The 23918-nt window shown below is 64.4% G+C and overlaps 2 protein-coding genes across 5 annotated transcripts; both read right to left on the bottom strand.

The window, feature by feature from the left end:
- Nucleotides 1–512: 512 nt before the first annotated feature.
- LOC110475760 (transducin-like enhancer protein 1) lies at nt 513–12039 on the bottom strand. Of its 2 annotated transcripts, none has more exons than XR_014950287.1 (21): nt 11881–12039; nt 11430–11544; nt 10751–10899; nt 10028–10091; nt 9517–9561; nt 6206–6268; nt 6024–6098; nt 5293–5488; nt 4850–4872; nt 4584–4688; nt 4395–4439; nt 3945–4100; nt 3602–3728; nt 3331–3515; nt 3182–3258; nt 2630–2879; nt 2239–2486; nt 1889–2032; nt 1657–1807; nt 1248–1324; nt 513–1081 (listed from the first exon to the last, which is right to left on the bottom strand). XR_014950287.1 is itself a non-coding variant. In XM_021540126.3 (21 exons), the coding sequence occupies exons 2-21, from the start codon at nt 11451–11453 to the stop codon at nt 974–976; spliced, it is 2316 nt and encodes a 771-aa protein (XP_021395801.1). In that variant the 5' UTR covers nt 11454–11544; nt 11881–12038; the 3' UTR covers nt 513–973. The 2 variants fall into 2 exon arrangements, 1 of the variants encoding a protein (XP_021395801.1); XM_021540126.3 differs by having other exon boundaries at nt 1889–2036; nt 11881–12038.
- A 6319-nt stretch (nt 12040–18358) lies between these two features.
- On the bottom strand, nt 18359–22640 carry PLPP2 (phospholipid phosphatase 2). 3 transcript variants are annotated; one of them, XM_085562455.1, is made up of 6 exons: nt 22470–22640; nt 20613–20764; nt 20027–20304; nt 19785–19842; nt 19497–19673; nt 18359–19414 (listed from the first exon to the last, which is right to left on the bottom strand). In XM_085562455.1, exons 2-6 carry the CDS (start codon nt 20646–20648, stop codon nt 19277–19279), a joined length of 687 nt encoding a protein of 228 aa, XP_085418581.1. In that variant the 5' UTR covers nt 20649–20764; nt 22470–22640; the 3' UTR covers nt 18359–19276. The 3 variants fall into 3 exon arrangements, with proteins under 3 accessions (XP_085418581.1, XP_021395795.1, XP_085418580.1); XM_021540120.3 differs by having other exon boundaries at nt 22541–22640; XM_085562454.1 differs by lacking the exon at nt 22470–22640 and having other exon boundaries at nt 20613–20953.
- Nucleotides 22641–23918: the final 1278 nt, after the last annotated feature.

Below are 23918 nucleotides of genomic sequence, written 5' to 3'. Positions count from 1 at the left end.
AGGTGTGGCTGCTGGCCTGCCATGGCAGCTCCAGCTCCAGCAGCGCTCTGTGGTGCCTGTGGTGAGCTGTGGCTGGGGTAGGAGCCCAGAGCAGCTGCCACACCGCAGCCCTTGCCAGCCCAAGGCTCTTGGGAGCAGCCCTGCTTGCCCACGGCAGTGCTGGCGGGCAGCCAGACAGATAAGGCAGGCGCTGAGTGCTCACATCTCATTTCCTTCAAAAACCACTTCCTCCAGCGCCAGCCTCTCCTCTCCCCCACACCCACGGAGCCCGAGGCTGCTCCACTGGGGCACTGCAGAGCCAGCACCGCTCTGTGCCCACGCTGGCTCCTGCTCCCCACCACTGCCAGGGCCAAGGATGGGCTCTGCCCACTCGGGAGCTCCCTCAGCACAGGAAAGGAGCAGCCAGATGTGACCAAAAGGGACAAGGCTCCTGCCGTGGTGTCACCCCTTCCCACCTGGTTCCATCCCAGCCCCACAGAGCATCGAGGCCACTGCCCAGGACAAGGCACAGCTGCCTTTTTTTTGTTTGTTTGTTTTTATTATTAAATACACCCTGGGAGGCACAGAGGGAAGTGAGACTGGAGCCCATCCACCCTGGCAGGCCCAGAGCCTTAAACAAATAAAAACCCCACAACAAAATTTAAAAACAAAAATAAAAAAAGCACCCAAACAAAACCTTTAACAATGCCAGACCTCCCCCCCCCCCATCTCCAACTCCCACAGTCTAGATTTAGAAAGAAACCCACAAAGAACAAAACAAGGAGAAAGTCCCCAGGAAATCCACCCCGAGCAGCGGCCTGCACCATGCCTGGCCACGGTCCCAGGGTCACCTCCACCCCTCTCTGCTCTCTTCCAGCTGGGATGCCACAGCCACTGGCTGCATGTTCTTTGGGAAGTAAGCAGCAGGGCAGGTAGAGTCCACCTGTCCATCCCCGTGGACACCTGCCTGTCCCGCAGTTGGCACCTCTGGGGCTCAGTAAATGATCTCGTAAACTGTCGCTTTCTTGTCCCCTGAGCCTGTGACGATGAACTGGTCGTCCGTGGAGATGTCACAGCTGAGGACTGAGGAGGTTTCCTTGGACTGCAGAGAACAGGGGTAAGCACAAGAAGCAGCCCCAGAGCAAGGTGCCAACCCCCACTCCTTGGGGAGGCTGCAGGGATGAGTTTATGGGGCTGACACACAATTACAGCTGGGTTTGGGGGCCGTTCCTTCAACCCAGGAACCCCCAGCCCTGCTGGCCGCCCACCTGGAAGATGCTGGCTCCGTAGGGTGTCCGCCAGGCGTTGAGCAGGTTGTCCTTCCCCGTGCTCACGAACCACTTCCCTGTGGAGGGACAAAGCAGCCTCATGTCACCACACCAGGACAGAGCTGGATCCCAGCAGCAGATCCTGCCCAGGCTGTGAAACACACGGAGAGAGGCAGCCACAGCTCTGCCAGCCATGAGCCAAGGGAACACAAAGAGGAGTTTGGCTCCAGCAGCCAGCACTGCTCCAAGAGGGATGGATATCCCTCCTCTAATCTCACCACTGGGGACAGGGCTGGCTACCAGAACAAATGCTTGCCCACAGTGCAACGAGCCCTGTGACACACAGACAGAAGTAGAGGTGGCATCCACGAGGTTCCAGAGCAAGGGGGGCCAGGAGAGGAGTGCCTACCGCAGGAGGCGAATTTGAGAGAGAGGACGCAGCTCTCGTGGAGGTGCAGCTGGTACTTGTCGGGTTTGCTGACGTGCAGGATCTCCACGTTGCTGCTCTCCATGCCCACCGCCAGCCACTCCCCCATGGGGCAGTAGCCCAGGGAGAAGATCTGAGGGCACAGACAGGCTCACACACTGACCCAGCAGGTCCCAGCTGGCCCCAGGGTGCTGCCAGAGGGCTCCAGCCCTACCTGGGAGCTGAAGTCGTGCTGCTGCAGCTGCCGGCCCTCCCGCAGGTCCCAGCAGCGCACGGTGTTGTCCAGTCCCCCTGTCCACAGCTTGGTGCCATCGTTGGAGATGTCAATGCAGCTGGCACCATCCGTGTGACCTTGAAACTGCCTGGGAAAGAGGGGGATGGAGAGGGCGAGGGCACAGCTGTCAGGGCAGCCAGCTCCTGCAGCACCCAGCAGTGAGGAGCTGCAGGGACAGGCACTGTCCCATGGCCAGGGCTAGACACAGGGACGTGCTGCAGGGGACTGAGGGGTCCCTGGCCCGAGGAGCCCCAGCAGTCCTGCCCACGCTGCCCCTTGCCCGGACTCACCTCACCAGTGTCTGGTTCTGCAGGTCCCACACCACGATGTTGCCGTCGCTGCAGCAGGAGAAGCAGACTTTGGCGTCAGGGCTGATGGCCAGGGCGTAGCAGGCGGGGGCAGAGGAGGTGAGCTCGGCCTTGATGCGGGGCGTGGGGGCTGCCAGGTCCCAGATGGACAGGGTGCTGGCCTCCCCGCCCACGATCAGGCTGCGGCCGTCGGGGAGCAGCTTGCAGGAACGGATGTAGTTGTCACGGTTCTGTGACAGGCAACAGGGCCAGGAGCACATGATGAGCACACAGGGCCTTGCAGGAGACACTGCAGATGTGAAAGGCCCCTCTGTCCCCTCCACATTGCCCTTCCCAGCCCCAGCCCAAAGGCATTTCTCCTCCTCCTCCTCACCAGGCAGTCCAGCTGAGCCACGGCCGTCTTGGTGCCCGGCTGCCCCACGTCCCAGACCTTGACGCAGCCCTTGCCCCCGGTGTAGACGTGTCGCGTGGAGTTGCTGATGGTGACGGCGCAGACCACCTCGCCGTGGGTCAGGGTGTGCAGCTGCCGCGCGTGCCGGGGGATGCCGGAGCCGATCAGGGCGTCGGGGGGGAAAGGCACCGGCTGCATCTGCCCGTCGGCGCTGACGTGGAAGGAGTAGGCACTGGAAGGGAGCAGAGCAGTGAGAAGCAGAGCAGGGAGAAGCAGAGTAGAGCAGGGAGATCCTGCATGGACAGCAGCCAGTGCCAAACGGGTCCAACACAAGCAGCACAGTTTGGAGTCAGAACCATGAGCAAAACACACCCAGCGATGCCAGCTGGGCACACAAAAACCACAGCCCAGCTTTCCCTCAGGCTGTGCTCCCCACCCCTGCTGCCCGCAGCTCGTCCACACATCCCAACTTCATCCCCACACACCACCACACCCCCTCCCCCGGCGCAGCCCCTCCAGCCCAGCCCCACTCACGGCTTGCCCGAGGTCCCCACTTGCATGCCGGTCACCAGCCCCGGGACGCGCATGTGTGGGTGCGGGTCGTAGCCCACCTGCGGGGGACAGCGGGTGAGAGGGGCTCACCCTCCATGGCCCCGCAGCCCCGCAGGGACCCGGTCACGCACCAGGGGCGAGCGCCCGTAGCCGCCGGCTCCCACGGCGGCCGCGGCCCCGTTGAGCTGCGGGGACATGAGGTGCAGGCTGGCGTAGGCGCCCGTCCCGGCCACGTCCCCGTTGACCGCAGGGTGGGCCAAGCCAAAGGCGGCCGAGTAGGGGCTCTGCACTCCCAGCGGATTCCTCAGGCCCAGGGCTGGTGGGGAAGAGGCAGAGTGAAGGGATGGGGCCCTGGAGACAGAGCTTGGAGACCCACCCAGGCCCCAGCGGGGCCAAGCTCACCCAGAGGGTCCACAGGGACCTTGGCAGCGGTGGGGCGAAACTGCTGGGCACTGCTGGAGCCTGGGAGGGTGTCACCCTGGGAGGTGGGGGTGCTGGACTTCAGGCTGGGCGTTCCTGCCTTCTCCACCTGCCAGGAACACAATGGGGAGGTGGCAACTGCACCACACCTCTGCCAGGGGGTCCCTGTTGGCTCCCCCTCAGTGACAGCCCAGCCCAGACAGTGCTGAAGGGTCTGTGGGACCTCCCTGTCCCTCCAGCACTTTGCCCCATGGCTTTGGAGGCGGGGGTCCCACGGCCACTCTGCCAGCTGAGCCCAGGCAGCAAGGGCACAAGTCACACGTACCGTGGGCGCATCCTTGCTCCGAGACGGGGACGTGCTGCTGGAGGAGGCCATGGAGGTCGGACTGAGGGGCACGGCCTCCTTCCTGCCCAGTGGGACCTTCTCCACCCCGTTCTCCCGGGACGAGTAGGAGTGGACGCTGTGCGGGGAAGAGGGGTCCTGGGGAGGGAGGGAAATCAGCAGGGAGCAGAGCACGCTGGAGAGCAGGGATGTCCCAGGTTAAGGGGAGCTGGTGGCTCAGGCAATGGCCAGGATGCCAGCCTGGATCCTGGGGCTCGCTGCTGCTGCTTGCGAGGATCAGGGAGCACAGCTGCCACTGGCACTTCCCTGTGATGCCCACCTCTGCCTGTTAGTCCCAGCCTCAGAGATGGACAGCACACACTGACCCCACAGCCCTCCCAGTATCCCAGGACACACTGACCCAGACCCCTCCCAGTGTCCCAGCACACTGACCTCATCCACCACCAAGTTGTCTTCACTTTTGTCTGCATCGCTGCCCTGCAACGTGGAGCACGGTTGGAGCCAGAGGGGCTGCAGCCACCCTCACTCCTGCCTGGAGCTGTGCCAGAGGCACAGGCAGCTCCATTCCTCACCCCACGGGAGAGGATGGGGTCACCCCAAGCCCCTCAGCCCCGGGCTCACATAGTCTGTAACAAAGTCCTTCTCCTCCACCTTCCTCTTCTTGCTGCTGCTCAGGTACTCGGCGATGGCTCGTGCGCGCTCCCCGTTCGACAGCGCCAGGGAGCTCTGGGGTGAGGCACAGTGTCAGTGGCTCTGCCCAGCTCCTGGGACAGGCAGCACCAAGGCAGGGCTGCCTCCAGGAGCATGGAGGGCCCCAGCCCAGCCCTGTGTCCTGAGCACAGCCATTGCCACCACAGAATGGTGCAAGAGAAGAAAAAGGCACTTACGGGGCCGGGGTCTCGGTCTGTCGCTGTGGCAACGCAGAGGAGCAGCAGGAGGAGGAGGAGGAGGAGGAGGAGGGAAAGGGGGATATGCTGTGTCACCGCCAAGAGCCCCCCAGGGAAGCCCCCACTTCACCCATGGGTGCTGGGGCGTTCACAGCAGGGCCAGACCAGCACGACAGCAGCAGGGTGGTCCTAGACCCTCCGCCAGCAGCCCCACCTCACCACCCTCCCACGAGGGTGCTGGTCAGTGGAGGATGCTCCCACCCAAACCCCCTGCAGCTGCAAGCCCCTTGCCCCTCCAGCCCAGCTGGCAGCCCTGAGGCATGGACAAGTGGCCCCCACCCCAGGGAAGTGCCCAGGTAAGAAGGGCATGGGCAGCAAAGGGAGCCCCACTGTTCCCAGGTTCAGATCCAGGCACCCCAAGCTCTGGCTCCCCCCACACTCACCCCTGGGCTCTGTGTCATGGACTCCTCGGTCCTCCTTGGCGAGGAGTTGGGCCTGGGCCCCCAGTGCCCCCGAGAGTGCCAGCAGCCCCGAGGCACTGCTGATGCCAGCGAGGCCAGCGGGCTGCATTCCAGAGGGGTGGGGGGTCAGCGGGATGGGAGGAGCGTGGTGCGAGAGGTGCTGGGTCTGCAGCTGGTGCTGGAGAGGAGAGGAGAGAGCAGAGTCAAAGGGCTGTGCCAGCACTTTGCCGGGCAAGTGAGGGGCAAGAGGCAGCCCAGGGTCAGTCAACCACAGGGCCTGGGTGTGGAGGGGCAGGGCATGCACTCAGGGTGTCCCCAATAATGTTCTGGAGGCCACCACATCCCTCCCACCGACCCCCCCCACCCTGGGCTGGATGGGGACCTGCTGCAGTCTTGGGAGAATAGTTGAGTGGGGATGGTGGTTACCCCCTTACACGCAGGCCACAGGGTGTCAGGACACAGTGACACACGCCAGCCACCACCCCCACCCCCAGCTGCATCTCCTGCACCCCGAGTCCTGCTGGCAGCCCCCAAACCAGCCTGGTTTGCCTCTCTCCTCCCCTCCATTCAGTTGCACGAGGGGCAGGGGCTGCAGCCAGGGGCAGGAGGGGTCTCAGCTCAGGGATGGCAGGAACCTGGGAGGTGCCAGCACGCCAGAGCCCCTCAGCCCTGGCCCTGGAGTGGCGGGAAGTGGGGGCAGAGGGTTGACGTACCCCGATGGCCGCGTTCAGGTCGGTCATAGTCACCTGCTTCGCTCGCTCCACAGCCTGGACCACCTGCTGCTGGTGCTGTGGGGAGAGAAGAGAGGGGCTGGGGCAGGCTGGGGCAGGCTCGTTTCGTTCCCTGGGCCCCAGAGGAGCTCTGCACACCTGGCTGGCCCCGAGGGCTCACCCACCTCCTGAGACAGGAACGGGATGAGCTGGGCGCAGATCACGTTGAGCCGCTTGGCGATCTCCGTCTGCCAGGGGAAGAGAGACAGAGCCCGTCAGGGCAAGGGGCAGAGCAGACCCCAGGCTGAGGGGCTCCGATGCTGCCAGGAGAGCCCCCTCACCATGGCTGCTTGGCCCGGGCAGTCTCAGGGTGCTGACACCCAGCCCAAGGGCTGCTGCTCAGCACTACAGCAAAAACACCCTGGGGCAACAATTCCTGCTCCTAACAACACCTCTTTCAAAACCCAGCATACTCCATCCCCACCCTGAGAGCTCTGGGACCCTTCCAGCTCCTCCCTGGCAGGGACATGAAGCCCCCCTGGCCCATGCCACCGAGGCCACCCCCAGGCAAGCCCCCAGGCCAGCAGCCATGGCCCCTGCAGGCTCCCCCCTGCCCTCCAAGCAGCCTCCTGCCGGCACCACGCCCTCCACTTGCGCCCTCCCAGCCCAGAGGAAGCCCTGGAGAGGTGCTCTCCTTCCAGCTGCTGTTTTTCTGCTACACTCGAGTGCCACAGGCAATCAAGAGCACAGAGCGCGGGGAGGGAGAGCAGCGTCGTGCTGTGCTGTGCCACGTTCCCCTGGCACCCCCTGCCAGCTTCCAGTGCCCCATGTTCCCATGGCATCCTCCTCCATCCTCCAGTGCCCCATGTTCCCCTGTCACCCCCTGGCATCATCCAGTGCCCCATGTTCCCATAGCATCCTCCTCCCATCTTCCAGAGCCCCATATTCCTGTATCACCCCCTGGCATCATCCAGTGCCCCATATTCCTGTATCACCCCCTGCCAGCTTCCAGGGCCCCCACCAGCCCCACCCTGCACAGCTCAGGTGAGAGGAGAGCACAGATCTCAGACACAACCCAAAGATGCCCCAAAGGCTGCGGGGACAGGATCTTGTCCCTGCACATGGCCGAGAGAGCAGACACTGCTCGAGGCAACAGCAGAGACGCCCATGAGGAGCTGGGGACTCGTCCCCAGAGAGGGGACAGAGATCAGCAGCTGTCCCTAAGCCCAGCTGGGGGAGGGATTCCTCTGTTCTTGGATGGGCAGGGGATATCCTGGGCACAGGAGCGCAGGTAAGATGCAGTCCCAAGCCCCAAGGAGCTCCCTGTCCACCCTGGTGGGGAGGATGACAACACTGTGGAGCAGGGGCTGAGAGGAGGGGGTTGAACCCAGACCCCCTTATCGGCCCCCAGACGAGACCAAAAGCTGAAGTGCCCCAGGGACAGAACTGACCCCTGGATTTCCCTGCCATGACCTCGGGCACATCTCCCACCCCCAGCTGGTGCAGGTGCTGAGGTGCCAGGGTGAGGGGGTACGGCTGGTGTGGGGACACAGGCCCAGGGACACTGTGCTGCCCTCCGGAGCAGCTGCCGACCTGCTCTTGCCAGCCCCAAAGCACAGAAACAATCTGGCACCTGCCCTCACTTCCCCTTCTGAGGGAGGAAAAAAGAGAAAGAAAAGAAAGGAAGAGGGGGGAGCAAGGAGATTTGGCAGCCGGCAGTTCTGGGAAGGATTTAGCTGTCTCCCGGGGCCGGCAGTGATGGATTCTCTTCCCTAATGCACTGATGGGCAGCAGCTCCTTGGGGAGAGCTGCCTCCAATTCACTCGCACTCGTTAATGTGCAATTTACTGGCACTTTAACGCTCTCAGCATGAAAAATGATCACGCTGTTTGCAGCCCCCCCAGCCACCAGCACCGTCGCCTCCCCTCTGGCTCGCGGTGAGTAAGTCCAAGGCCAGGCAGATTCGGGGAGGTGCTTTTATAGAAAGCTACAGGCCCCTTTCCATGCCAAAAACAAAGCAACAATAAAAAAAAAATTAATGTCTCCTGCTCGTTCCTGTCTTGATCCTCTCCTGCCAAGCCTGTGGCTGCCTGGAGAGCTGCACCACCACAGGCAGCCCCCAGCCCCATTTCCCCCAAAAACAAACCCAGAGCAAAACCCCACGCCTTGGCCCTTGGTGATGAACACCTGGGGACACGGGGACAGCAAGGACAGAGGCCAGAGCACGGCTCTGCCCAGCCTCAGTCCATGGCCATCGGGGCTCTGGGGCAGCCAGGAGCGCTCAGGACCTGCCGTGCCCGTGGGCAGCGCAGGATTTGGGGGAAGGGGAGGAGAGGCAGCCCCCCAGTCCCCCCAGGGCAGCGCTAACCCTCGGCTCCGCGCCGCCAGCTCCCCTTGCCCACACAATGGCCGCTGGCTGTCAGAGCAGACTTACGGGCCCTTGTTAAAAGTGCCGACAGCTCACTGGCCTGCAGCCAGCGGCACCTGGGGCTGGCAGAAAACACGAGCCTGAGAGGGTTGGGAGAGGAGCAGCAGCCAGAGGAGAGGAGCTCGCAGCCCTCCAGGGAGAGGCTCCGGGCCGGGCATCGTCCCTCACAAGGGCAGCTCGGCCCGAAGCCTCAGCGGGGATGCCGGGACAAGGAGGGCATCCCAGAGTGGCAGAACACCCTGCCAGCGGGCACAGAGCTGGCAGGGTGGCTGACAGCCTGTCCTGCGCCGGGCCCAGGGGCAGCACCGCCGCAGTGCCCGCGCAACAGTTGGCGTCGGCGGGCGCGGGGCGGGCAGGAAGGCGGCAGCGCCTCGCCAGGCTCCTCCGCAGCCTCTTTAAAAATAGATGAGAAGAAACCTTCTGTCTCAGAGCAGCTGGTGACCCAGAGCTCGGCACAGGGGAGGAAGGGAGGGAGCTGAGGAAGGGAGGGAGGGAGGGAGGGACGGGGAAGCAGCGAGGGAGGATGCGCAGCTCTGAGCCCCCAGAGAGCTCACCCTGCACCCACCCCAGACCCTTCTTGCTCCTCAGAATGCTCCTCAGCCCTGGTCCCTGGGCCAGTGGGCAGCAGACAGTGCTCGAGCCAGAGCACATCAGCCTGCTGTGACCCTGCAGCCCACCTTGCCCTGAGGAGGAAGCCAGTCTCCTTCCCAACAGCCACCCCGTGACCACTCGTAACCACTGTGAGCAGCCATGCAAGAACAAATCCTCCACCACCACTTTCTGCCTGACACAACGAGACCATCACAGTCCAGCAGGGCACCCTGAACCCGAAACCAGAGCACAGACGTGTGTGGGGACCTAAGGAAGCAGCCACGGCCATGGCACAGAGCAACACAAAGCACAGGGAAGGGGACACATCCCCCACAAACACTGGGATTCCTGGGCTACAGCAGGGAGCAGCTTCCCAGCTTGACTGTGGGGACAGCCCTGAAGAGCCCAGATGGCAAAGTGGGGCCAGGGAGCTGGGACCAAGGAGGTGGACAGAGCTCCCAGCCCACCCAGACTCACCTGTTTGTGCATCTCGATGTTCAGGCCATAGGACATCTCGTAGTACTGTGAGGGAGAGAAGGCAGCATCAGCACGGCTCTGGAGACCAGGGCAGCTCCCAAGCAGAAATTCCTCTGTGGTGCTGGCACACCAGATCAGCCTGGCCACAAACAGTCGTGGTGTGGCCAGGCCATGGGGACGACAGGGTCCCCAGCTCCTCTCCCAGGAGCAGAGGTGTCCCTGGCACATGGCTGCAGCCCCCAGGATGGACACAGCCCTCCCAAGACTCCTGCAGCAATGGGGCAACCCACACAGGAGCACGTTTGCCACCACAAGCTGAGGCAGAAAGTCCTGCTCGAACACCACAGCCCCTTTTGGGGGAAAACCAGACAGTAACAGCCACAAGAACCAGATCTCAGGGCCTGGCCACACAACCCAAAAGCAAGAGGAAGGCAAAGCATCCCTGCGTGTCCTTTGATGGTTCAGAGGAGATCCCACACCACCCTTCTCCTTTCAGGTGGAGCTCACTAACCATGACATAATGACGCTGGATTTCTGTTTTTTCTGTTGCCAGCTTTTCACATTCTAACTTCAAGCTGTGAAAATAAAGAGAGAAAGGGAGAAGGAGCAACCCCCCTTGGTCCTCCCAAGTGACAGGATGTCCCTGGCTGGACAGAGCATGAGCCCTCCCAGTGTACCACACACTTCAGCCTCCTCTCAGCTTCAATCCCATCTCCCAGCACAAGCCAAGAAAACCACCTGAAAGAGGGCAGGAAGGGGCTGATAAAGAGGAGGTGGACACCAAAGGGTTCTGGGCATCAGGGAGCAATTTGCATGGACTCTTAACCCCCTCCCCAGCATCTGCTTCCCAAATGGAGTGAGCTGCAAAGCTTAGCTGCATTTCAAACCTCGCTCTGCCCCGTGCAGCATGAGGAAAGAGAGGTGATCCTGGGCAGAAACCTCACGGATCAGAGGGTCTCCAGGTCTAAGTGATGGCTCTGGCTCAGCCCAGCAACTGGGTGCTGGATGCCAGCACCTCCTCCCAGGGCTTTTGGCAGGCAAAGGTTGAGTTTTGCCCTCAAACAGAGTCATTTCAAGCTACCAAGGTGATGCTTGGCACAGCCATCCTCTGGAGGGACCAGTCCAGCAGCCACAGGGGATGGTGCTGCCCAGTGCCAAGAGAAGCCTGTGGCTGGCCAGCACCAGTGAAGTGCCCAGTTCACAAGCTGGCATGTGAACTCTGGCAGCTTCTCACCTGTGGTATTGGTTCTGCAGGAACTGGAATTCCTCCTTGATGCGATCCAAGGTCTCTGGGTAAGTCAGCTTGAGGGACTGGGGGGTGCTGGGGATGGCACTGGCAGCAACAGCGGCTCCCGAGGCAGCAGAGGGTGCCTGGAGATGAGCCTAGGCAGAGATGGGACCTCCAGGGTCACTGCTGCTGCCCAGCAAGGCTGGCACATCCCCCAGGGCATTCCTGCACCCAGGGAAAAGGCTACGGGCACATCTGGGAGAGCAGCACATGCAGGAGGTTGCACAAGGAGTTATTGGGAGAGGCAACTGGTCACAACCAGGCACCAAGGGCCTTGCCAGCATCAGTTGGACCACTGAGCCAGAAAGGATTAATGACCACGGGTGGCACTGGGCATGGCACAGACCTGGTGGCCCGTCCTCACCCAGCTGCCACACTCCTGAGCTCCCTGCCTGTCCATCACCGTCCCACCATCACAGCCCGGTGAATCCCGCTCCCAGCACCCCCCAAAGCCCAGACCCGCCGCGCTGGGGCTCAGCACCGCTTTGGGAAGAGCCACAGCACCGCCGCCGAGCATCACGAGCACCGGCAGCCAGCGTCGGTCAGCACCGGGGGGGGAGCCGGGCTCTGGGGGCGCAGCCCGCGAGCCCCGGGGTGGCACCGCTGCGAGGGGACGGGGGCTCACCGGGGGCCTGTTCTGCGGGAACATCCTCGGCACCGGACCGGCCCGGGACCGTCCGGCCGCCCCGCCGCAGGTCCGGGACAGGGCCTGGAAACTGCTCCGAGCTCCGGATCAGGCCCTGGAGAAGAACGCGGGGGTCACCGCCCGGCGCTGCCCGGGGCCCTGCGGGAGCCGCGGCCCCGCCCGCGGCCGCCCCGCGCCGTTCCCGCGGGGACCGAGAGCCCCGGGGCTGCCCCCGGGCTCCGCGGACCCGCCCAGCCCCGGCCCCCGCGCCGCGCAGACAATGGCCCCGCCGCCGCCGCCCGCCGCAGGTACGGCCGCGGGGCGGCACCGGCCTCGCCGCCGACCCAGCCCCAAGCGGGGCCGGACCCCGGCCGGCGCACAGCGAGCCGAGCCGAGCCGGGCCGGAGCGGCGGGACGAGACGGGACGGGACGGGAACAGGACGGGACTCACCGCGCTGCGGGTCCCAGACCCGGCCCCGGCCCCAGGCGCGCGCCCCTGCGGCGGGGCGGGCCGGGCCGGGCCGAGCCGAGCCCGGTAGAGCCGAGCCGAGCCGGGCCGGGCCGAGCCGGGCCGGGCCGAGCCGAGTGCAGCCGAGTGCAGCCGAGCCGGGCCGAGCCCCCGCCCCGCCCCGCCCCGCCCGCGCGGCCGCCGCTCTGCGGAGCGCGATCAATGAACGAGCGCGAGCGCCAGCTCCACGTGGGGCCTGGCCCGTGCGGGCGATCGCCCCCGCCGCCAGCCAATGGGAGCGCGCCCAGGGCGGCCGCCCCCACGTGGGGCGCGCGGAGCCGCCTCCCCATTGGCCAGCCCGGGCCCGGCCGGCGCGCGGGGTGTCAATCAAGGGAGGCCGAGCGGAGAACGAGGGGGCGGCGCCGCGGTTTAACCCTTGCGGGGCCGGGGGACCGGACGGGACCGAGAGGGGACCGGGCACGGGCCGCGCCCGCCGCCCCACGCGGGATCCCGGGGCGCGGCACGGCCCCTCCCAGCCCCGTAGCGAGGACCCCCGCAAGGGTTAAACCGCGGCTTGGCCCGAAAACGGAGCCGGGAGGTTGCACCGGAGCCGCTGTCCCGGGCAGCGGCCGCTCGGCTTCGGGTTCGGGGCTTTTTGCTGGTAAGCACAAGAAGTCGTCGTGTCCCGTTCCGTGTCCGTCCCCGGCCTCTTTGTTGTTTTCTTCTTTTTTTTCTTTTTTTTTTTTTTTTTTTTTTTTTTAATTAAGAAAATAAACGACCCCGACACCACCAACACATCCTTCCCCGGGCTGCAGGTCCCGCCTCACCGGGAATTCCCTGCACCGTGTGATGGCGGGAGCGGCAGCATCCCTCTGCCAGAGGGCAAGGCTCCTGGGCCAGGCCTGTTTCTCAGCCCCAGGAAAGGGCTCTGACAGCCCCCAGCTCCCTGCCATCACCCCACGTCCTTTGGGATGGGAAAGGGCCGCCCATGGCCCTGTCCCAGAGCCCTACAACGGCCCCGCATCCCCAGCAGCGCTGGCACCGTCCTCCCAGAGCTCCCCGTGTTTCCAACCAGAAGGCCGGGGTGCACACAACCCACTCGGGCTTCCTCGTGGATTTTCGGGTGGTTTGACTCCTTTCAGGGAGATCGGTGGTTGCTCGACATTTTCTGCTGCTGCAGGTCAATCCAGGCTTACACTGAGCAGGAAATAAAACATTTGAGGAGCAGCAGCTGTGAGGAGCCTCTCCCCCTCTTTAACCTTAATCCAGGAACAGGCCAGCAGCCTTTTCCTCCTCACCACAGCTCCATCCTCGTGGTGCTGTCGCCGTCCAAAGGCAGTGATGGCTCAGCTCATGGGACAGACCATGGCTGGCCACTGACGCCGGTTGCCAGCAGAGCTGGGAGAAGCAGAGCCCCTCCTCAGCGACGGGAACTTGCCTCCAGCCCCTGGAAGAAAAGAACAATAACAATCATAACCTCAGCAAAGCCACTGAGATAGAGCAGGGCTGTGCGAGGGCCACCCTGTGCCTGCCCGAAGGACTCCTGGGGGTGATGGGCTGTGCTGCCCCTCAGGCTGGGAGCAGAATTTTCCAGCTTCCAGCCGGGTTCTGCTGCCTTGACTGAGTCGGGGATCGTCCCCAGTCCCACGGTGGGAAGCCCAGCTCGTTTAGCCCCATTTTGCCCAGTCTGTTCTCTGGCAGCCCCGGGATTTTCTGAGAGCAGCTGTGATCTCAGATGGGAGATCTCCCGTTACTCCAGCTCTGCTGAGGGCAGGCAGGGAGAGACTGCCCCGTTCTGGAGCTGGGGATGCCCCTGTTCTCACTGCACCACTCTTGGCCCCACACCTGCAAACAGCGGGGTTTGTGCTCTGGAGAGAGAGGGGAGCTGCTGGGGAGAGCAGCAGAAGAGCAATCTCCCAAGCCTTATTATATTTTAAAATGTAATAACAGCACGGTGTCTATTTTCGTAGACAGAACAGATCATTTCTGGAAGAGGCCCATAAATCTCAAACAGAGGGGAAATAATTTGGCCAAGGTCATGTTAAGGCAAAATATTAAAATAGAAAAAAGAAAAAAAAGGCAGTTGAAGGCTGGACTGAGGCACCATGTCTGTTCTAAACCTCTCTCTCCAGCCTGGGAATCCTGTCCCTGTTACACCATGGGGCTGAGGGGGCCAAGACACGTGAGGGCCTGGCTGAGTGGAGAGACCAAGGGAGAAGAAGAGAACGCAGCAGAGAAGAAGGGACCCCAGCCAGGGCCCTGGCAGGATGCTGCTGATCCCTTCTGCCCCAGGCACAGCCCCCTGCAGCATCCCCGCACTCTGTGCTGCGCTGGAGAGGCCTCAGGCGTTCGGGATATGGGACTAGGGACAGGCTGGGCTGTCCCTCCTGGCTGCAGGATGTTGGCAGGGGTGGGGAAACACCATTCCAGCACTGAAGAGGAAAATCCTGTCAGTGCCACCTCCGTGTCCCCAGCAGCAGTCCCTGGTCCCAGGTTCTGGCAGTGCCACCCATCACCACGGCTGCTCTCGCTGTGCAGGCCGGCACGGGCAGAGGGGCCGGGGAGAGGCGAGGACCCGGCTCACAGCTCGGTGCGTGCCCGGCAGGCAGCGCTCGGCCGCGGCCCCCGGCGGCACGGACCGGCCGGCACCGGGGCGATCCCTGCCGTGACCGGCGGCACCTGCAGCCACCGGGAGCCCGGCGGTGCAGCCGTGGCTCGGTAGGAAAGGAGCCAGAACACCTCGCTCACCCCTCAGAGCTGCCCCTGGGCAGCAGCCAGGGCCGGTGGGGAAGATCCAGGCACCCCGCAGGGCCCGGGGCTCGGCAGCCAGGCGTTGCCGAGAGCCCGTCCCTGGCAAGCGGCAGAAAACAAAACTGCTGCTCGTACCCTCTGGCTGCTTCCCCGGGCTCGCCTGCCAGCTCCCCGCATGCCAGCGAGGCTCCGGCGGGGCCGGGGCTCCTGCGCGGCGGGGACGGCACCAGCGGTGCCACCCCAGCGCCTGCCCGGCCCAGGGGCATCCCCGGCCAGCGCCAGGCGCAGGTGACCCGGGACAGGCACGGGCGAGGACAGGTTCTTTCTTGCCTGATGCTCTGGTGAGAAAGAGGCGACATTTAACAACCTCTCCCGAGAGTGCTTTCCTCTCCCCTTTCCTCCTTCTGCGCCGATTTAATTTCTTCTATAGCTCCCTTCTTCCCTTAGCGAGATCAAAGAAATCCGTGGAACCGGCGCATTTCAGCGGAAACGTCGATTAAAGGGAGTGGGGGAGGCAGCGCTGGGGGGATCAGAGGAGGAGGAAGAGGAGAAGGAGGAGGAGAGAGGCTGGAGGGAGCATCTGGCTCCTCGCAGTGTCCCGGCAGGATGGGACCGGGCCGGGCAGCGCGGGGGCACCGGAGCTTGGGCGGCGGCGGCACTGCCGGCACCGGGGGCTCCTCCGGCCGGGGCACCGGGGGCTCCTCCGGCCGGGACACCGGGGGCTCCTTCGGCCGGGGCACCGGGGGCTCCTCCGGCCGGGGCACCGGGGGCTCCTTCGGCCGGGGCACCGGGGGCTCCTCCGGCCGGGACACCGGGGGCTCCTTCGGCCGGGGCACCGGGGGCTCCTCCGGCCGGGGCACCGGGGGCTCCTTCGGCCGGGGCACCGGGGGCTCCTTCGGCCGGGACACCGGGGGCTCCTCCGGCCGGAGCACCGGGGGCTCCTCCGGCCGGGGCACCGGGGCTCCGCTCGGAGGCTCGGCCGGGCTCCTGCTGCCCCCTGCCGCCCCGGCGGGACGGGACAGTGCCCGTTCCCGGCCGGTGCCCCGGGGCCGCTCGGAAACCCCAGCCCGGACTCTGTCCCTGCTGTCCCCGCCGCGTGTCCTGGCCCGGCACCCACCGCCTCCCTGGCCACGCCACGCTGCGGGGGAAAGGCCCACGCGGCCTGGGCTGCCCTCGGGCAGGGGCTGCCAGCATCCCAGCCGAGGGTGCGATGGCATCGGTGCCCCCCAGCACATCCCCGAGCCGGGGCCACCTCAGGCCCCGGAGCCGCGGGCGCATCTGGCCGCGGCATCTCCCGTGGCTGCCGTCCAGGGCAGGGGATGTTTGGGGGATGAGTAACATCCTTCCTGGCAGGGCCGCTGCCCGCTCCTGGAAGCCGCTGCAGGCACCGAGGAGCTCAGCCCCTTCGCCCGCCTCTCGCCCCGCTCAGCCGGGGAAAGAAGCCAAAAGAGAGGAGGAACTCGGGGATGGGGCCGGGGCAATCCAAGCCCGTGGAATCGGCACGAGTGCCAGGTGCCAGGGAGAAGGGAGGGAGGATGCTGCGTGGCACGGTGGGAAGCAGCCAGGAGGCACAGGTTGGGGGAGGCAGCTCCAGGCCCCCTCTAGAGCAGGGCTGGAAGCCAGATCCTGGCTGTGTGCTGCCAGAAGCAGCTTATTTTGGAAGGGAGGCGTGTTGGCAGAGTGCTTGGTGCGTGGAGCTGCTGACGCCGGGAACAGGACGGCTCTCATCGGGTCCCAGCCATGCCTGGCTTCAGCCTGCAGCAAAATCTGCCCCAGCACAAGCAGGGCTGCATCCCCAGCTCCTGAGTCACCCACTGAACAGGGTGGACGCTCCAGTCACAAGTCACCACACTGCCCAGGGCCACGACTCACCCTGACCCCAGAGGGGCTTCCTGGGACTCACCAAACAGGATGGACAGAGCTCTTAACAGCTCTGACCCATCCGGGGAGGTACAAGCTCAAACCCTGAACCAAGAAAGAGGCACACAGGCCTCATCCTGCCCCTAGACCACACTTCCCCTCTCCTCAGCTCCCAAGAGCAGCACCAGCCTCTCAGGAGCCAAACCCAGCCTCTCCAGGGGCTCAAACCCTCCAGGCAGCAGGGTCCAGCTGGAAGCTGCAGCAGCACTGTCTGGGCGCTGTGATATTCAGCCACAACCAGGTCTAGGATGGATCCCAAACTTCACAGCACTCAAGGGACCTGCTTTGGCTTCCCCAGCTGCCCTGCTGGCACCCCTGGGGCTGAGGAGCCAGCACAGGCAGCCCCTTGCCAGCATGCCTGTCCCTCCAGAGGTGGGTGAAGGAGCACACCTGGAGCAGGCTGCTGTGCCTGGACACGGCCTGGGAGCTCCTGCAGCTTACATGTGGCTTGGCATGCCACGAGTTTGGTCAGGCCTCAGCCCATCCCGCAGCAGGGCACAGCTGGGAGCCGGGGGATGGAGCAGCCGAGCTCCCAGCACGCACAGCCAGCCCTGCCCTTCGGAGCCACACACTGCAGCATTGTGGCCTGGCTGGTTTTTCCAGAGATGCATCCAAGGGGCGCAATCAGATCTCCAGGGAAGGGAGCAGGCACGTTCCTGGCTGTGCAGAGGAGCTGTCGAGGCAGTGCCAGGAACTGGGGCAGTTGCTGGGCACTGCCAGGCCGAAGGAAAATCAAGCAGGCAGCTCCCAAACCTGGGCTGTGCCTCAGTGCCCAACTCCAGGAGCTGCTGAGCCTTCGCAGAGCTTTGTTTGCAAACCCTGCGGCAGAGCTGCCCTGCCCTGGCACTTCCTCCAGCTTTGTTTTACACCAACAGATATTAAACAACCAGCCTGGAGGGCTGGGATGGGGGAAGGACCCTGCTGGGGGTGCAGGGAAGTACTTGTGGGAAGAAAGCTCCAGAGAAAAACAGAAAAGTAGCGTCAGGGAAAGGGAGTTCCCTCCACACAGGGAGGTTGTTTTTGATCAGGGCTTGTCTAGACTGGAGTCACCCACACTGCACAAGCACATCAACAGCACGCAGCAGCCAGCCCAGGGTTCCTGCTGTTCCCAGCAGGACACAGGAGCTGCACTCACCGAGTGTGGGCATGAGCTGACCCTGGGACTGCCCATCCCACCCCCAAAAGGGACTGGGGGGACCCTCAGGCTTCCAGGGTGCTGCCTCTGTGTCCCTCGTTTCTTCCCAGCAGTCAGGAGGCCCTGTGCCCCCAGGCTGGCGCTGTCACCTGTCCCCAGCACAGCCCCTGGGTGACAGAGGGACTCGGGTCAGCTGTCCCAAGGCTCCCAGCTCCCTCCCTGCCTTCCCTGTGCTCAGCTGCTGGGGCAGCCGAGGGAGCTGCAGGCACAAAGCGTCACTTTTTCCAAGAGCCTCTCCCTGTTTCCCTCCTCCCTCTCAGAGCAGGGCTGCGATGCTGGGGAGTGCGGGAGGCTCCTGGAGCAAAGGCAGTGCCAGGATGGACCTGGCTGGGCTGAGCTGGCTTGTGGAGCCCCAGGCTGGCCACAGCTCTTCTTCAGCTCAAAGCACAGCCCCCGTGAATGTGACACCTCACAGGCATCACAGGCTCCAGGTCCAGCCCACCTTTCCCAGTGAAGCTGGGAGAATGGCTTAGCAGCCCTGACAGCCCCCACCTACAGCTGAGGGGTTCAGACACCTTTCTCTAGGAAAAGGAAACCCCAAACACTTCAGCCTATCCACTCCAAGGCCAGGAGCATCCAAAAAAAAAAAAAAAGAGAACAGGCCCGACACAGACGTTCTTTAAGAATGATCTAATTTAAAAACAACATCAAAATGAAAATGCATGTATTTTAACAAGAGACCCAAAGCACTGCAGTGCTGGAGGCAGCCACGTGTCAGTGATGGGACTGCTCTGTATGTACACATTGCCCCCCTTTCCCAGGACATTTGGACAGCTCCACATCCCCATTTATTTTCCTTTACCACAGAAAATATCTCCCTAGCCCCACCACACACCCTAAAGCATCAGCTGAAGCTGCAGGAGGGACAAAGGCTGGAGCAGCAGCCCCTTGCCCAAGCCAGGCATGAAGCAGGCAGGGGGCAAACAGCTCTGGCTCCCAGCACTGCAGAATTGGGCACAGGCAGAGAAGAGCCTGCCCAGGAACCCTTTGCTCACAGCAGCTGCTGGCAGGCAGGACTGCTCTTAAAGGTAATCAATGGAGCAGAGAAGAGCTCTGGATTGCTTTAATCCTTCCCAAAAAAGTCTAGCTAGCCCAGAAGCTGTCCTGCTCCCTCTGCGCCTGTGAGGATTTGTACTTGTACGGCTGGATCATTTAACAGGGACAACACACACTCGGCCCAGGCAATCTCAGACTTCCCAAGGAGTTTGCTCTTCGCTCAGTGTGCTTTGCCAGCCCAATAAATCCACCCCCACGTGCCACCCTCCCCTCCCTCCCTCCCTCCGCACGAAGGGCTGGGACAGCAGCCTTGGGGCGTGACTCAGTCGCACTGGGGGAGGAGAGGACATCCCCTCCCCACGGGCACGGCGCTGGCATCACCAGGCACCAGCAGCACCACGGGCACGGGGAGCCGTGGCGCTGGGGGAGCGGGAGCAGGCAGGGCTGTCCCACTCGTGTCAGCCAGAGGAGCCGTGGAGCCACGGGGCAGGCCAGAGGCAGCCGGCCCCGGAGGCAGAGCACGGCGAGGGCCGGGGCTCACGGGGCACCCCGGTAGCTGTAGTGATTGTGCTCGGGCTCGCTCAGCGTGAGGGGCAGGCTGGGCTTGCGCTCCGGGTCCTTCTCCTCACACTGCCGCGGGGGACGGTGCTTGAAGAAGTCAGACACGTAGTGGACCTGGCAAGGAGCAAGGGGAAAGGTGTTTTTGGGGACGTCCGCGTGAGGCCAAGCAGGAGCGGGCTGCGCTGGGGACACTCACAGTGAGGACGGCAATGAGGGCCCCCTGCAGCAGCCCCACCAGCACGTCGCTCCAGTGGTGCTTGTAGTCGGACACCCTGGTGTAGCCCACGTAGATGGCGAAGGCGATGAGGAAGAACTGGATGGTGGGACGCAGCAACCGCGCCCACTTCCCCACCAGGCGGGCCTGCACGTACAGCTGGGTGGCAAAGAAGGGAGAAATCACTCCAGGCAGGGGTCAGCAGCCAGCCCAGGGATGGGGTGTTTGGGGCATGGGACCTGTGGGGGCTCCCTGTGGCATGGCACTCACCGCCAGGAACATCATGCAGTACATCCCGAAGGAAGAGTGTCCTGAGTAGAAGGACAGTCTGTGGGGCAAAAAGGGCGAGTCAGGCCATGAGCAAGCCCCCAGCTGGTCCCCACAAGACCCCTACCCATTCCACAGGCTCTGCCCTGCAACAGGAGAGCCTCAATGCCCATCTGGGGCTGCCACCCTGAGCTCAGCGCTGCTGGGCAGGTGGAAGAGACACATCCTGCAGCACCACAGCTCACCTGGACTCGGTGACGTTCCTGCTCTCTCCCTGGCAGACATTCTCCAGCTGCACATAGATGGAGCAGTTCACCTTGGACCAGTCAGGGTTGCAGACAGCCAGGAAGTTGGGCCGGAGACGGCCGATCATGTATTTGGCCAGGTCAGTCAGAGACTGGCTGATGGCCCCCCCAAAGAGAAAGGTCCCAACCACCTTGTAGAGGGCAGCCAGGTAATTGTTGAATTCTGACTTGGAGTAGAGACGCTCAGTGTAGACCAGGTACGCCTCTCCTGATGAGATCTGCAGAGAGCAGGGGGAGGAGGTGAGGGCTGGGGGCTACTGAGCAGCTCCCCAGGCGTGCAGGATGCTCTGGCTCTGTGGCAGAGGAGCCCCTGGCACCCTCTCCCCCTCCCTGCAGGGAACCAGTCCCATGGGATGTGGCTCTCACCACTCCAGTGGGAGCTCCCACCCTCAAGCAGAGCAGGGCTCAAGCTGAGGGTGTTGTTGCCCTTCCAGGGCTCTGGAGGTGGCTGTGCCAAGCCCCAGCTTCCAGATACAACAAGTCAGCGTGAGCCTGTCCTGGAGGAAAGGGGGTGGCAGCTCCTTACAATGATAACAGTGCAGCTGATGGTGACCCCGGCCATGAGGCCGTGGGTGATGGTGTCTGCCTTGTAGGGGTAGCGGATGGAGTCATCGTTGCAGTAGAAGCCTCTCTTGTAGGGGGAGTTCACCAGAGTCAGGATGATGAAGGGCAGAGACGCTGCAAGGCAGAGAGAGGTGAGGACTGGGGACAGCAGCCAGCATGCAGCACCACCCATCTCTCATCTCTGTGTCTCTGCTCCCCGGTGCCAGGCAGGGATCCCCCCAGGGATGAAGTCCTGAGCCACCTGTACCCAGGGCAGGAGGACCTGAACCCACCAGAGCACTGCCCTGGGAGCGATAGGGCTCTATCAGAGCTCCCAGATGCCTGCAGCACCCAGATACCACACGAGACAGCCACAAACGGGCACCCACAGAGCCTCTACAGCTGCCCCACTCCTCCCCAGGCACAACAGTGGCAAGGCCTGATCCTGCTGTGCCCTCTCCTCACACTGCCCAGCCTAGGAAAACAGAGCTGATAAAATTAATAAGCACAGGCATCTTGTAAACCTGTTTTACAGCAGGGATGGGCCCCCAGAAGGTCGCAGCAGAACCCTCACAGCAGCTCCAGGAGAACCAGTGCTGGGAGATGCTGTACATGACCCAGTCCAATGGCTTGCCCCCCTCATCCTCCCATAGCCCCTGTTTCTGTCAGCCTCTCCTCTTCCCTGGCTCCTCAGGGCACTGGAGAGAGGCTGTGCTGGCTGGGTCAGCCTGGGCAAGGTGGCTTTTCCACCGAGCACTCTGCAGCCCCAGCCACAGGCAGCTGCGAGCTCACCCAGGATGGAACTACCCTCGAAATCCAGAGGGATTCTGAGGTCCCTGTGCCGCACAGCAGCCGTGCCAGCCTCCCCCTGCCCTGCTCCATCCCTGCTCAGGAACAGCCAAGGACGGGCTCCAGGCCGCTCCCCAGGGAAGCGGCCCCCCCTCCCCGGAGGCCACCTTAGGCCGGGCTCTTCTCCCAGTTCCGCCTTTCCCGGTGGTTTCCGCCTCCCCTCGTTGCTCCGTCTCCCGGGAGCCCGCACCTTTGTCCCCGCCCGGGGGTCCCGCCGCCTCCTGCGCTCACCGAGCGAGCGGAGGGAGCGGCGGCGACGAAGCCCCGGGGGCTGCCCCGCCGCCCCCGCCGCGCTGCCGGGGGCAGGGAAGCGGCCCCGGTCCCTCCTCCGCCTCCTCCCCGCACACCTCAGACGTCCATTTTCAGCTCAAATTAGACACCAATTTTCCTTCTGGATAATTTCATCCTCCAAAAAAAGCTCCCCTAAAAATATAAAGCACCGGCCCACGGGAGGGAAACGCGCTCCGAGCGGCACCGGGACCCGGCCTTGCCCCCGCCCCGCAGCCGGGGAAGCTCCAGCCGCGATCCCGATCCGGGCCTTTATTTTTAGTCTGTCTTAATTCGTGACTTCCTCGCGGCAGTTTTAGAAACATTTCCCAGCACCGGGGGGGCAGAGGGGGTCCCAGGGGTGCTCCGAACCCACCGGCCCCGCGGAGCGCCGGGCTCGGCGGCGGGCAGGCGGCCAGGGCGGCGGCGGAACCGTCCCGGTGCCGCCCGAGCCGAGAGACCCTCCCGGAGCGTCCCGGCCGGCGGCAGACCGGGCTCCCACCCCGCCGCGGGACCGCTCCGGGAACGGCCCCGACGGAGCCCGGTAGGGCTGGGGCGGGAGGCGCAGCCCGCCCGCGCCCCGCCGGTGGCTCTCGGCGGAGCCCCGGGCACCGGGCACCGGCCGGGCAGGTGCCTGCCACGCCGCCCCCGGCCCGGCGGCACCGGCCCCGGGCCGGAGCGGACCCCCGGTACCTCCCGCGGCCCAGCCCCAGCCCAGCCCCACCGAGGGCACCGGCGGGACGCGGAGCCGCTCCGCAGCCGCCCGCGGCGGGGGCGCCGGGACGGAGCCCTCACCGACCGCCAGGCAGAGCACGTCGAGCGCCACGAAGACCTTCCTGCGCTCCATCCCGCAGCCGTGCGGCCCCGCGGCCCGGCCCCGCGGCTCACATGGCCCGGAACGGCGCGGGCCCGGCCCGGAGGTAAAGTCCGGGCGGGGCGGGGCGGGGCGGAGCGGGACCCGGTGCCCCCGCCCTGGCCGGGGCGGGGCGGCAGCGGCGGGGCCGGGGCAGGTGTGGGGCGCGGCGGGGCAGGGACCCCTCCGGAGCCAGAGCCCCTCGCCCCTCGCCGCTTCCTCGGGCCCCGTCCCGGCCTCCGCGGCTCCGGCCCTCCCGAGTCCCCCGGTGCCCGCCCCGCCTGGCCGGGCTCCCCGCCTCGGCTCGGCTCCCTCCCGTGCCTGCGCCGAGGGGAAGGGGGAGACGAAAGCGAGCGAGGCCACTTTGGTACCGCCCGAGTCCCACCCGCCATGGGCCTATGTCCTGAGAAGAAAAAAAAGGGGCAAAAAGGGAAATTCTGCCCCTGAAACGTGCTGGCTGCGCTGGTGGGGGCTGGAGCAAACATGAGGCTGGCTCGGTGGCTCGGTGGGTTCTTGAGGGGAAGCAGGGACGTCCAGGATGCAGCAGACACCGGTGTGAACACGTAGGCTGGGACAGGAGCCGATTTACCCGTGGAGACATTGGGCTGGGTTTCCTGAGCCTCCTGGGGGCTCCCGGTGCTTCCCGTTGGGTTTGGGGACATGCTGAAACCCAGAATGGGGACAGGAGCAAAGGCTGGAGCACAGGTCCCACAGCAATTCCCTGGTGGGAGCAGGGACAGTCGCATCCCGGCTGGTTGCTCCACGCCGGATGTCGGGAAGGAAACAAATAACACAGAAACCACCCATGGCTGATAACTGCGGGTGATTGAAGCCCAGCGTGAGCGGCCTGTGCAGAATGTCAAGGCTGTTTGTGGGAAGCCGAGGGCTACCCTGGAGTTTCAGGAGAGGGGACAGAATCACCGGCTAGCTTTTCCCTGCCCTGATGTGCCCCTGTGCAGCTTCCTCCTGCCCTCCAGTGCCACGGGGACCCTGGCACACCGCTGGGCAGGATTTGCCCCACACGTGCTGCCTGCAGACCCCAAGCAAACAACTGAGAGCCTCGAGGAAGGAGAGCTGGGGGGATACCCAGGCTGTGTCGTGGGGAAGATTAAAACGCTCTGTCTCAGCGCTGATAATTCCTCCCTTCTCGTGGGTGTGGGATGGCTGCGGGCCGGATCCGTGGGGACACAGATGTGACAGCGTGGTGCTCCGAGGACACGGCACGGACCCCCCGCGCTGGAGCGCGCAGGGGAAGCTCCGCACGGCCCCGCACGACTTTTCCCCACGGGGGCCCGAGGCTGCGGGCGGTGCCGCCCGGTA

Source organism: Lonchura striata, chromosome 28, assembly GCF_050655825.1.
Source record: "Lonchura striata isolate lonStrDom1 chromosome 28, ASM5065582v1, whole genome shotgun sequence".
NCBI classification, from domain to species: domain Eukaryota; kingdom Metazoa; phylum Chordata; class Aves; order Passeriformes; family Estrildidae; genus Lonchura; species Lonchura striata.
This window is presented reverse-complemented; position numbering and strand designations above follow the sequence as displayed.